The following is a 12,323-nucleotide window of genomic DNA, read 5'->3' as shown; positions in this document are numbered from 1 at the left end:
TCACATGCAAGTACAAGGAGGGGAAAAAGTACTGGGACAAGGGTAGAGAGGGGGAATTTGCACAGCAGAGGTGGCCAGCCTGTGGATTTTACTTGGTGAATACTTGAATCAGCCTTTATAACTGCACTCGGTAACCTGACATGGGGGTACTGCCATGAGAAGTACCAAGACATCTGGCTCCACTCCAGGTGTGAGGAGAAACAGGTCAGCAGAGGCTGCCAAAGCAGCTGTGGGACCGCTCTGGGGTCTGGCTGCGTGATCAGCCCAGCCCTGTCTTACACTGAGTTGCCTCCACTCAAAATTCCTCTTCCTCACCAGTCTCCACTGCAAGGAGTCTGCAGTTCTGGGTTTAGTTCTGTTGGGTTTTTTACAGCTGTGGTGTTGGACGAGTGGTCACCCAGGCGTGGCTTTGGTTTTGCTGTTCTTGGCAATGCAAAATATGGGATTTTTATCCAACTGATGTGTTGGATAATGACAGAGGTAAGAGTCATTTTGGCCAGTTTAGCCCTCTGGGTCCTGTTCATTCATCTAAATCCTGCACCAGGGGATTAGGGATTAAGGACTGCTATAACTGTCACTGAAACAGAGACCAGAGTGAGGAATCATGGCAAATAGCCTAGTTCCTACTGGGAACACTTGTGTTTTCAGCTCTGTTTTCCAGTTTGCATCATCCCACGGGGGAAGTGAGAGACAGTAGTGGCAAATAATCAGAAAAGTTCTTTCCAGAATAAAGGGGGGGGGTGTAGGATAGGTTAGCATGTCAAGAGTAAAATGAGTTGGGAGAGAGCACAGAAGCAGCCCACTGTCATCGGCGCAATGCACTTAACATCGGTATTGTGGAGCAATACAGGTCTCAGGACTAGTTTACTCAAGGAAGGATGGAAACATGTAGCCTGTCAGCTTGCCTAATTCACCGTTAGTTGTTTCCCCAATTAAAGAAGCCTTTTCCTTCACAGTTCTGAACTTTCTTGACAAGGTATACTGCTGGTCTGGCATAAGCAGAGAAAGAAAGGTACCCAGGCCATCAGGAGATCTAAACGGTAATTACACGTGTCATTGCTCGAAGAGAAACACAACACGCGCGTGGAATACAGATTTGAATTAACCCTGAGCTCGGTGTGTCAGGTTTGATAGCTTCAGGAGCTGACTTAAACAGGCTGTGATGCAAAGTTTGGTGATCAACCAGTGACCTGGAAAAATGCAATTTAAATGCTGCTGCTTTTCTCTTTTTTTCAGGGTTGATTTAGAGTTTCAGACCTCTGTGTGGTGCCTGGAGACCAAAGTATTAATATTTAAATAGAATAGTGAGGTTCTGTAGTGGAAGATGTTCTTGAACTGTAGAACTGCTTAAAGCTTTCTAGAAAGCTGCTGTCTATAAAGGAGTTAATTTTTTTCTGTCTCTGAGCAGTCTGAAAGCCACTTCAAAGATCTCTGTAAGTGGTACCCTGCTCTTGTGCCTGTTCCTCCATTTCATTTCCCTCCCAAGAGCGTAGCTCAGGCTGAACCTTGTGATGCTGGAGAGTCTGTGCAGTAGGCGAGGAAATGATGGGCTGTAAGTATGCAAGGGGAGAAGGAAATGGGAGGTAGGAAAAAGCAGCTGAGGCTCTGCCAAGTGTTGTATGCAAAAGAACATTCCCCTGCCTTTGACAGGGACAGAACTCAACCTTTCCTTGCTAGACAAGGGAATTAAACATGGGACGTGGAATATCACACCACACTTGGGGAAAGTTGAGCTGGAAAGGCTGAACTAACAGGCATGTAAAAAATGTGCAGTGTTAAGAACAGTCCAGATAGGAGGCTTTACAAGCATGTTATTCAGGTGGATAGATTTCAGCATGGAAAATCTGCTCTCCTGGGGAGAAACTGCACTGTAACACAATGCCTCACAAACTCCTCTTCCTCGCTGAGAGTAGTTTAAAAAGTAACCGCGTAATGATTTGTATGTGCAGCTCTCTGGATCCTCACACAGACACACACACACAGAGACATCTGCAAAGACAACTAACTTCTAGTAATGAAAAGCTTATTCAGTTATGTTTTAATGTCACAGTTCCAACAGCTACATGAAAACAACAGTCCCTCGTTGCGATTGCAGCACTCTTCAGGGCCGTTAAAGCAGACAGAAAATAAGAGAATGAGGAAGAACAGCCATTCTTAATCTTACCTTTCTTGGAGAGGGCTTCTGCTCCTGCTTGAGACGAGCTTCGTGCTCTAGTTTGTTTTCTGGCTGTTACCCTCTTGGTATCAGCGCAGTCCTGGGACTGGCAAGTCCCACGAGCTACGCCTGCCGCGGGGAAACCGCCTTCTGAAAGGGTACCCGCTCTCAGTGGCACAGCAGTTGGGCTGCTCCAGTGGAGTGGGGAAGAGGGTGAGGATGAGAAAACAGGCAAGTGTTCTTTAACCCAGAGATGTTGCCAGGGGGGAGAAGAGCATAGGTCACAGATTTGGTAAGAGTAAGCAACTGGGGAAGGCAACATGTTTGGATGAGTAAGAACATGGGATAGGGAGTAGAAATGACCTTGTAACAGGATTATGCAAAAGACTGCGCTGTCTGGATGTGCATGCCTGGCACGCAGGCGTCGGCCCTGCTTTTGACTCTGAATCATGGAGCTCTCTGTCTCTGCAAGAGGTACCTGATGGAGTTTCCTGTACTGCTCCCCTGGCACCAGCGCTATATGCTGCAGCATATCAGATGGGGAGAGGAAGAGCTGCTGGCGTAGAGCTTGCTCAAGAGCTGCTGGCGTAGAGCTTGCTCGCTGCAATACCAAGATCAGAAGGGAGCAGCAGCAGATCCCCTGAGTATTACTGTATCTTTTTAGGCAACCTTGACAACAATATGAGGATTCTCCAAAGTTTCCAGCCTCTGAACATGTTTAGTTTGTGGTAGCTAAAAAGTGGTGCCCCAGGGGAGTAGTCCTGTGCAGTCTTCCCTGGTGATCAGGCATGTACAAAGCCAACAGAATTTCCTGCTCGGAATTCAGGCTTTGAAACACTGGAATATCCAGGCTTATCACAAAGCCCACAAGGCTTTTCCCAGGGTTTATTGAGCTTAAACAAAAGATAGAGATGTAACTTCTGGGGTTTATGTCCTCTTCTTGGAATCATCAAGAAGAGCCCGATTGTTAAGAATTTGAGAACCAAGGCTGTTCTGTTTGTGGATACATGTGAAAGTACCGTCTGCTCTGATCTTCTGCAATTACTGAGTGCTCCTCAGCATTCAAACCCGGCTTTCTGGTTCTTGTGCCAAGAAGATCTGAGATCCTGTAGCGTTCAAAGAAACCACAACAACCTATCTCAAAGGGCACAGGAAGTTATCTCTCTCCTCTTCACAGTCTGCAAAGTCGTTTTTATTAACTGTGGACCGAAGCGATGCCATTTAAATCTGAATCTGGCATCCCCCAGCTGGGTTCAGCATTCCATTTCAGTCCTCTCTTTATCAAGGGCTCAGCACAGCTTATAAATAGTCAAACGGGCGCAGTGTCTTTGTTCTCACTGTTCCCTTATTAGCAGAGATGCTCGGCTGCAATTACAGACCGCATCCATTTCACGTCTGCTGTGTTTCAACTGTAAAAATTGGCTTCTTACCTTACCAGGAGAGTCAATGAACCTCACAGGAGCAGTAGAAAACATAAAATAATTTCTCTGAGAAGAGCCATTGATTATTAAGAGTGGGAAAATCTCGTTTTGATATGAGTAACAACTGTCTAATTGTCCCAGAGCAGCAAGCTGGTCATTTGTATTGTCTGTTTATTGTTTTTAATCTCTCCTATATTATTGTCATTTATTTATCCATTTCCAAGGACTCTGGCAGTTATAAAATGTAATTGTCCTCTCTAAAAGCCATCCAAACCACATGATGGAAGTTTCCCTTCCCGAGAAGCAGGCAAATGTTTGATAGCAGCCTGCCAGCGGACATCCCGTCCTTCTGTGAACGTGGCCTGCTGCTTGGAATCTCTTGGCTGAACCTAGGGCAGGTTATCTGCCAACAAAGGTGCCTGTGGCAAGTAGGGGAGATGGATTGGAGACCGTTGCAGGGAGGGGGCAGCTGTAAATTGCAGGGTAAAAAATACTTCAGGTTTTGTAGTCCCCAAGCACGATCCTGGTCTCATTGAAAGCTTTGGGAACATGCTTGAGCGCAGGCAGGCTTAGCGTCCTTGTTTTCACCTCGTGCGGCCACGTGGACCAGCCCAAGGTGCCGATGGACCGCTGAAGCCTCTGAATGACATGATTTCTGCCTGAAGTTTTCAGCCTCTTCAGCAAGTTTCAAATCCAAGTGATGCAAAGGGCTTTGTAGGTTTCTGTGAGGGTCTCACTTGCCAGGGAAATGCACCCCTCAAAGGAACAGCACGCAAAGCCACGTAGCAGCATCCCCCCATGGTTTTAGCACATGGGAATAGGACATAAGGAATGCTATTACAGTGACTGACTGTAGAAGGAGTTACAGGAGGCTGGGTTACTGAAGCTGGAGTTGGGCCAGAGGGCCAGAATTGACACTTGGTTTCTGCTTGCACTTTGTCATTAATCCGTTGCTAGCACAGAAGCAGATTCTAATATGTAGGCCAAGGTCAGGCTGCCCAGGGGGGTGTGGAGTCTCCTTCTCTGGAGATATTCCAGACCTGTCTGGATGCCAAACTGTGCGACCTGTCCTAGGGACCCTGCTTTGGCAGGGGGTTGGACCCGATGAGCTCTGGAGGTCCCTTCCAACCCCTGTGATTCTGTGAATCTGTGAACAGCTCTGTGAAAAGACTGGCTGTGTGTGACGATATGTAAGCGATGCTGATTTGGTTGGTTTGTTTTCTGATTAAGCCATCTTTTCAGGTAGACATTTGGGTTTTCTTCAGGTACTGGGGGACTCCCAGTCAGCTTCTTGTTTCACCATAATCTTTTATTTTGCAGAGTGCAAATTTGAGCAGCAGATGCAGAGCCCTTTAATCTTATATGTCTCTTATCTTCTTACTACACAGGGCAGTCCAGAGCAGCCATGATCCCTCCGAAACAGCCGAGGCAACCGAAGGGAGCTTTGGATGATGCCATTGCCTTTGGAGGACTAATAGACCAGGAGACGATGAGCAACTTGCAGCCCACACCGCCTCCACTGCCAAAGAAAACAATCTCGAGAGCTAACACGGAGCCGACTCCCAGAGATCTCCAGAAGCAAGCCCTGGAGAACAACCTCTGCATTGTGGCCAATCCCACCTATGACATCGACACCAACTGGGAAGCAAGCAGCGCCTGCTCTTCGGTCAGCCTGGAGCTCAAGATACTGGACAATGAGTCAGGAGATTCCTTGGACAGGCCTACGGAAAAACTGAGGGCGGCCACCTCAGCAACTAACAGTGTTTCCAGCCTAACCACTATCAGTATTAAGGACCGGTGCTCCAATAGCATGGAGTCCCTAACGGGGAGACGCATCACGCAGACTAAGCAGGGCAAAGGTGTCCAGAAGCCGCACCGGCAAGCACTTTATCGCGGGATTGAAAACCGAGAAGAGGTGGTAGGTAAAATCCGAAGCCTCCACACCGATTCCCTGAAGAAGCTGGCACTTAAATGTGAAGATTTGTTCATGGCCGGGCAGAAGGACCAGTTGCGGTTCGGGGTGGACAGCTGGTCTGATTTCAGGCTGACCAGTGACAAGCCGTGCTGCGAGGCAGGCGATGCCGTTTACTACCCGGCTTCTTACGCAAAAGATCCTCTCAACAATTACGCAGTCAAGGTAAGAGGGGCTTGAAAATGGTAACCCTAGATACCAGTGACAAAATATAGCAGCAGTAACCATGATCTGCACCTTACCCCAGTAGAGAGAGGTCCTACACACCGAAGCATGTGCTGCTTGCGGCAGCGCTGTGGGAAAAGTTGAGATTCCCAAGATACAGGCTCTTCCTTCTATTAGAAACCATGTGTGACATTGGGATTGGCTGCTTAGATTTCAGCTGGTTTTATTGCAGCCCTAAAATAAATCCAACCAACACAAAAAATTAAGATCTGTGTTGTGTTAACATGTGTCAGCAGGTTTTTGGAAACTTAAAATGACAGACTCCTCCAGTTCACCTGCACACAGAATCACAAGGTTGGAAGAGACCTTTGAAGATCATCAAGTCCAACCATTCCCATCCTATGCTAAACCATATCCCTAAGTACCTCATCAATCCTTTTTTTGATCACATCCAGGGAAGGTGACTCAACCCCCTCCCTGGGCAGCCTGTTCCAGGCCCTGACAACTCTTTCAGTAAAAAGTATTTTTCTAATATCCAATCTAACCCTGCCCTGGCAGCTTCATGCCATTGCCCCTTGTCCCATCTTCTGTCACCTGGCTGAAGAGACCATCGCCCACCTCTCTACAACCTCCTTTCAGGTAGTTGTAGGTGGTGATAAGGTCTCCCCTCAGCTTCCTCTTCTCCAGGCTAAACATCCCCAGCTCCCTCAGCCGTTCCTCATATGATTTGCCCTCCAGCCCCTTCACCAGCCTGGTTGCCCTTCTCTGCACTTGCTCAAGGACCTCAATGTCCTTCTTATGGTGGGGAGCCCAGAACTGCACAGAGTATTCGAGGTGCAGCCTCACCAATGCTGAGTACAGGGGCACAATTACCTCCCTAGACCTACTGTTTCAGATACAAGCCAGGTAATACCGATACACATGCAATACTGAATTGTTACTTTTACTTCAGAAGGATTTCAGAGTTCTCCATGTTCAGAGCCACATAGCTTTCAATGTACATGTTAGGCTAATATATCTTTCTGTCCCTGTTCAAGCTCTTATCATCAGTGCTTGTTGCCAGCCTTTTAAAGCTGGCTTTCGTAAGCCACCAGTGTTGGCTCATAAGCTGTGCTAAAAAACGTGGGACTCATCACTGTGAGCTGTGTGGCCTTTTACTAAACAAACAGTTGATTTGCATCTCGTTTATCCTTCAGCTAACGCATAAAAGAAGGAAGATTTACCGCTAATACGGCAATGACAAGTCAGCAGCTGTCTCACTGCATGTTGTCACCCATACGTGGGTTGTTACCTTTAGGCAGGTAATTGAGTGCTGTATCTGGAGTTATTGATGCCTATCTGGTAGCGTGTTCTTGAGGAAGGCAGCTGAGAGTCATGTGGCTCTGCCAGGCTTCCCGTGTGACCGCGGGCGCAGGAAGGTGCAGCATTTCTTACCGCACCCAGGCGCGTGAGGCCTCGGCAGTTACTCCTTACGGAGCACGTTGATGTTCTCAGAAGGGTGGTGCTTTACAGGAACGAAATGCTTTTACAGCTCCTCTGTGATTGTTTACAAGGAAGATTTGAAAAAAATGAAAGGTAAGGTGGGTGCACCTGAGGTGTTCCTCTGCATTGTGAGAAGACATCTTCTTCCAGCAGATCTGTGAGCAGAACCATCCGTATTTCTTTGGGTTTAATATAGTAGTACAGAAACAGTTGCTCTGGGACCCAAGGTGGTGTTTGTATGGGCAGGTTGGGGTGATCACCAGCATAGCTCCCCTCGGCACAGGATGGATGTGCCCTTAAAGCATCCACTGACAGGCCAGAGCTGTTCTGTTGGGTTTTTACCTGCTGTGATCCCAAACAAAAGCCAGTGAGAAGGAAGAACACTTGTTGAGCATTGGCAAATAAGAGCTCTATTTTTTTTTCCTCTCAGTTCAGCTGTTGTCTTAAAAACAGTTGTCAGGCTAACAAAATTCACCACAGCTTAACAAGTGGTTCTTGGGTGTGTGTTTTTATTACTGTGATCTCTATGCTAATATATCACCTGATATAGCGTTGTTGGAACTGTAATAACTGGGGTTTCCCCCAGAAAAGTCTATTACAGTGAATTCCATTTTTGAAGTAGTTGGTAGGTCTGTGACAGTATGGATAAACATTTCCCTGAAACCACAGTCGTATCGGTAATTCCCAGGGCAGAGTGGAAAGGGTACACAGAAGTAAAAGCAGTGGAGAGCAGTACCTTTTTGTACAGAGTGGATTGGGTGAGCTCAGCTCTTAGTGTCCCTACAATAAGGTAGTGATACAGCAGAATGAGTAATGGATGTGGTAAGTTACGGTGTTGGTGACCTGCAGGAAACTACTTCCACTTTCGGTATTAAGCTCTCAAGGAAATGACTGGACAGTATCACAGACACAGACAGAAAACGTGATTCAGAGTCCACACAGAGCAAGGCAGACAGAAGAGCTGGCTGGGTGATGCCCTGCAGCACGTGTAGCAATGCTGCTTGGGTAGGATAACAGGAAGTGCAAGGGTGCTAACTGCTCCCAAAGGAGCAGGGGAAAATTTATGGCCTTAGTTACTAAACGGCAGCAGACGTTCTTCCGCCAGCACAACCTTCGGACGTCTGCTACGGTTCCTGTCCCAGGTATAAGCTATCAGCAGGGCAGGAGTAAACAGCACTGGGTCAAATTGGGCCAACGGTTTCTTAGTTGAAGCTGACAATTAACTTCTCATTCGGTTTAGTTTGTCACAGTGTGCTAAGGGTGGGGTTTTTGGTAATTCAGTTTGCCAGTGGAGCTTCTCGGCAGCACTGCTACTCAAGGTCATGCCAGAACTTTGTGGTTCAGATCAAAATAAAGCAATGTATGTTCAACTTGTAGCCCTTCCCAAGTTGGGTCAGAGCAGGTAGAGCTCTGTGGTTTGGCACGTTGTTTAAGAAGTCAAAGCTCTCTTCCAAGGCCAGCTCCAGAAAATGAGGTCAATCAGAGATCAAACTGGCCTCCTTGGGAAACAAGGTTGTGCCAAGAACAAGCTATCAATTTGGGATTAGCAAGCTTTCATTCTGCGCCGAATTTCATTTGCAGTTGTCCCTCTGTGCAGTACAACAAAGGAGCACAGATGGTTCAGTCTTTGTGAGCTTCTGTGTTTCTCATTTTCGGCACTTGTAAATTCATTTCCCACAATATTCATCCTGAAGTTCTCTGACGCCCTCTGAAACGCACGAGACGGAGTGGAAACGGAATCCCTGCTGGTAAAGTGGAAGTCAGCTGATGGCACAGCAGGCTACTGGACTCATAAAGGAAAAATTAAAGCTAATGCAGACCGGTTTCTTTAGCAGCTCTGGAGCATTAGGGTTGTACTGCATAGGGATGGGGCGTGGAGACCTGAAATGGCAGCATATAAAGGAACCCGGCCTGTCCCTATAAGCGCAGCGAAGTTGAGTTCATATGGGTACACTGAAGACAAGATACGTCATGATAGTGCGCTCCATTGAAAAGGAAGGTGGAAACTTTCTGTTCCTTCCTATTCCTCTCTCCTGGTTTTTCATTACTTTCTTGCATCCTGTGCAAGGGCACTTTACCAGCACTGCTTTGTCTTTTGACCAAGCAACTCTTTATCAGCTTTGGAAATAAGGCTTGCCAGGCCTTTGCCAACACCTCTCAGCTGTTATCCCATACCATTCCTTCATTGATCAGCTGATTGTCTCTCATTAAAGCAAGTGGCATGTCACTGATTGATCTTACTTTCTGCTGGTGTTTTAGTCCAAGGATTTTTACCTCTTTCTGCGCCTAAAAATAGGAATTCCATGTGCTGTACATGCCAAATGGGAATTCAATGTTCAATACATGTAAAAGGCAACCAATTTCCGTATTTTTTTTAGAGTAGATGACTGGTAGAGACAAAAGCTTTAGAAATCATGCAGGGACAAGCAAGCTGTGTATTTACTCACACTCCTGATGTAGCATTAACTGCTGCAAGCAGCAAAGCCACTCTGCATGCACTCCTTTGGCAAGCCATCGCAAGCGGTCTAACACACTTGCTAATGAGGCCATCGAATTCCACAATTTATTCCCTAGGTCTTTTCCAATGTACACATAGACTTTGGTGGGATAACTTACTAGAACTCAAATCAGTTTGAAAACTTTACATCTTGGTTGTTTAGACCATAGTTTTAGGGGATGGTGGGTTTGTTCCAATAGGAAATATGCTACAGTGGGTGTCAATGCCCATCAGTAGCATTGAGCACTAGCATTCGTTACTCTCACGAAGTGTTAATACAGATGAGAGCTTGGAGTAGAAGCTGCAACTCAGAAAATGATAAAATAGTACAAGAGGCTCATAAATTACATCGTATAAACTGTCTTTGAACAAATCAGTAAGAAAACATAGTTTATCTGTGCTGTTTTCAACATGTTTTACTCAGTCTACAGAGATACTGGTAAATGGAAATCTGAACTCTGCCATCGAAAGCCCTGGACTCATCCTGCCTGAGTCGGAAGCCTAGCCAGATGCTGACAGGAGCATCAGATTACTGCAGGTCTGATGTTCAGCCAGTGTTTTAGGAATTCACAGAGGTGTCTAATTTGTTGCCGTACTTCAGTGTTCAGGTGCTGCTTCCAGCCAGCCTAGCTTTCCATTCCCCTTGTGCTAAGTATCCAGCGAGTAAATGGTAGCGCTTGTGTAGTCAGTGAGTTAGCCTTAAGTAACCCAGCTGTTCCTTCCACTTCTCACTTCATGTGGTTTGTAAACAAAAAGCAAGAAGCAGAAAATGCATCTCTAATCAGCTCTCGGCTCCCCCGTCTCTCTAGATACAGCACCCATGTTCATGTGTCTTCTCTCACACAAGAATAGGGATTCTTGTGTGTTCATTTTTAGCATTGATTTTAATTGTAATCCTATTTAGTCTTTAATTTCTGATTTTCCAATGTGAAGAGGGGAGCCTGAACCAAGTGGGGAAGGTTTGGCTCTGCTGTGGGATTAGAGCGGGCGCTGGTCTGAAGGGTTTCATGAACCGTGCTTAACAATGGAGTTAATAAGGTGACTTGTTTGCCCTGGGAAGCACTAAAAGGATCAATCTCTGGACAGCCTGCTCGATGCTGGAGAGGCCTTAAATACAATACTGTGTTCATTCAGGGCAGAGCTCTTCAGAGAGATTCACTAACTGGGGAGAACCAGGAAAGAGCAACAGGAATTGGGGGGTAGGAGTAATGATAGGAGGAACGAGCGCTGGGGGGTTTCAGAAAGAAATCGACAAAGAGGGGGAATGTTATGTTTTTCCTAAATGTGGAGGTGTATGCTGTACTGATGGGATCCATATTTCCTATCAGCTGGGAGAAGGGCTGTCAGTTGAAACTGAAGTGAAATAGACTTAGGATCAAACAGCATGAGGAGAGGGAATGGAGAAGATAGAGAAGGACAACTCGCTCTTGGGGTGTTTTTAGTATGTTGGAAAGGCATTTCTTAGGAACCATCCAGCTTAGGAACACATGTACTGTCCAGAGGCAAGGGCAGCGGGCGCAGAGGCAGTGCACTCTGCCTTGGTAGCTGAATGCCTCTTGGTGTGGATGTGCACAGCCAGGCATTTTGAAATTAGAAGGAAGCATCACCACAGCCGTGGAGGCCTAGGAAAGTGCTTTTGTGCTACCCAGCTCTAGTGTTTTCTAAAAGGAGTGACCCAGGGCTGATTCTGAGAGGTGCAAAGCCCACCATCTCCTGTTGTTTTAACCACAGTTCCAGTAATAAATCTGAGAACCATTTTCTGAAGGAAGTAGGAAAAAGGGGCTGCCTAGGACCAGTGTTAGAAACCAGGAGTGCGTCTCGCTTCTCTTCCTTTTCCTGGGGGCAAGGAGAAATCCTTTTCCTAAATTTTAAAAAGGCCCTGTATTCACTAAGTGGGGAAGTATTAATTGTGTTGAGCAAATTCTCTGTGCATTATGTATTCCTGATAGAATGTAATCTTTTAGCTGTCAAGTGGCATTAGAAATCTTTGGTGGTTAACATGCAAAATAGAACAAAAGCTAAGGGCAAGTGCTTTTTTGCAAATTTGCTTATCAGCAAGTAAGCTTGACCTTAAAATCAACCCCCTTCAGGATGAGTTTATATTTTGGATTAGGTCCGTGAAGTATTTCTTAAGAGAAAGGCTGGATTACAAAATACCGAACTTTTTCTGCACTTGGAATTGATTATCCCCATGGCTGGCTGTACAAAAAAAAGCCATGCACTGGAAGGGCATAGAAGACCAAAGTGCTCTCGTTTTCCTTATCAGCTGTTCTCCCAGTCAGACCTGATACATGCTGGTGGGGCCTATAAGACGCTTTTCTACTTCTGTCTTCTGTGCAGTATGAAGTGTTTCATAAATCTGGGGCCTTGAGTTGCCAAGACACTCAGCTGACACTTCCATGTATGATTCAGAGCTTAATGCTGGGTTTTTTTACTCTTATTTGTAAGCCTTGAGAGAAGGGGGGCTTAGCATTGATGATTCAGTTCACCCCTATGAATATAATGCACACATGAAAATTTAAATTGCCAAGAGCCACTCCATAAAGAGGGTAACCATCAGCCTTTCTGGAAAAGGACAACTCACCTCTCCAAATTTACTAGGAAACAAATGACTTTTCAACTTTGGTTGGT

The 12,323-nt window shown here is 46.2% G+C and overlaps 1 protein-coding gene across 2 annotated transcripts in view; it reads left to right on the top strand.

Moving 5' to 3' along the window:
* PEAK1 (pseudopodium enriched atypical kinase 1) overlaps nucleotides 1–12,323 on the top strand; it is a gene marked incomplete at both ends in the record, with an annotated part of 31,509 nt that overhangs the window by 16,460 nt on the left and 2,726 nt on the right. For both annotated transcript variants that reach the window (XM_084267793.1, XM_084267792.1), the window contains one exon: nucleotides 4,965–5,713. In XM_084267793.1, coding sequence (XP_084123919.1) covers nucleotides 4,965–5,713 — 749 coding nt within the window. The remainder of the gene's footprint in view (nucleotides 1–4,964; nucleotides 5,714–12,323) is intronic.

The sequence above is a fragment of the Gallinula chloropus genome, assembly GCF_964237585.1.
Source record: "Gallinula chloropus genome assembly, chromosome: 9".
Taxonomy (NCBI): Eukaryota; Metazoa; Chordata; class Aves; order Gruiformes; family Rallidae; genus Gallinula; species Gallinula chloropus.
The sequence above is the reverse complement of the archived record's forward strand: the minus strand, read 5'-3'. Positions and strand labels throughout refer to the sequence as shown.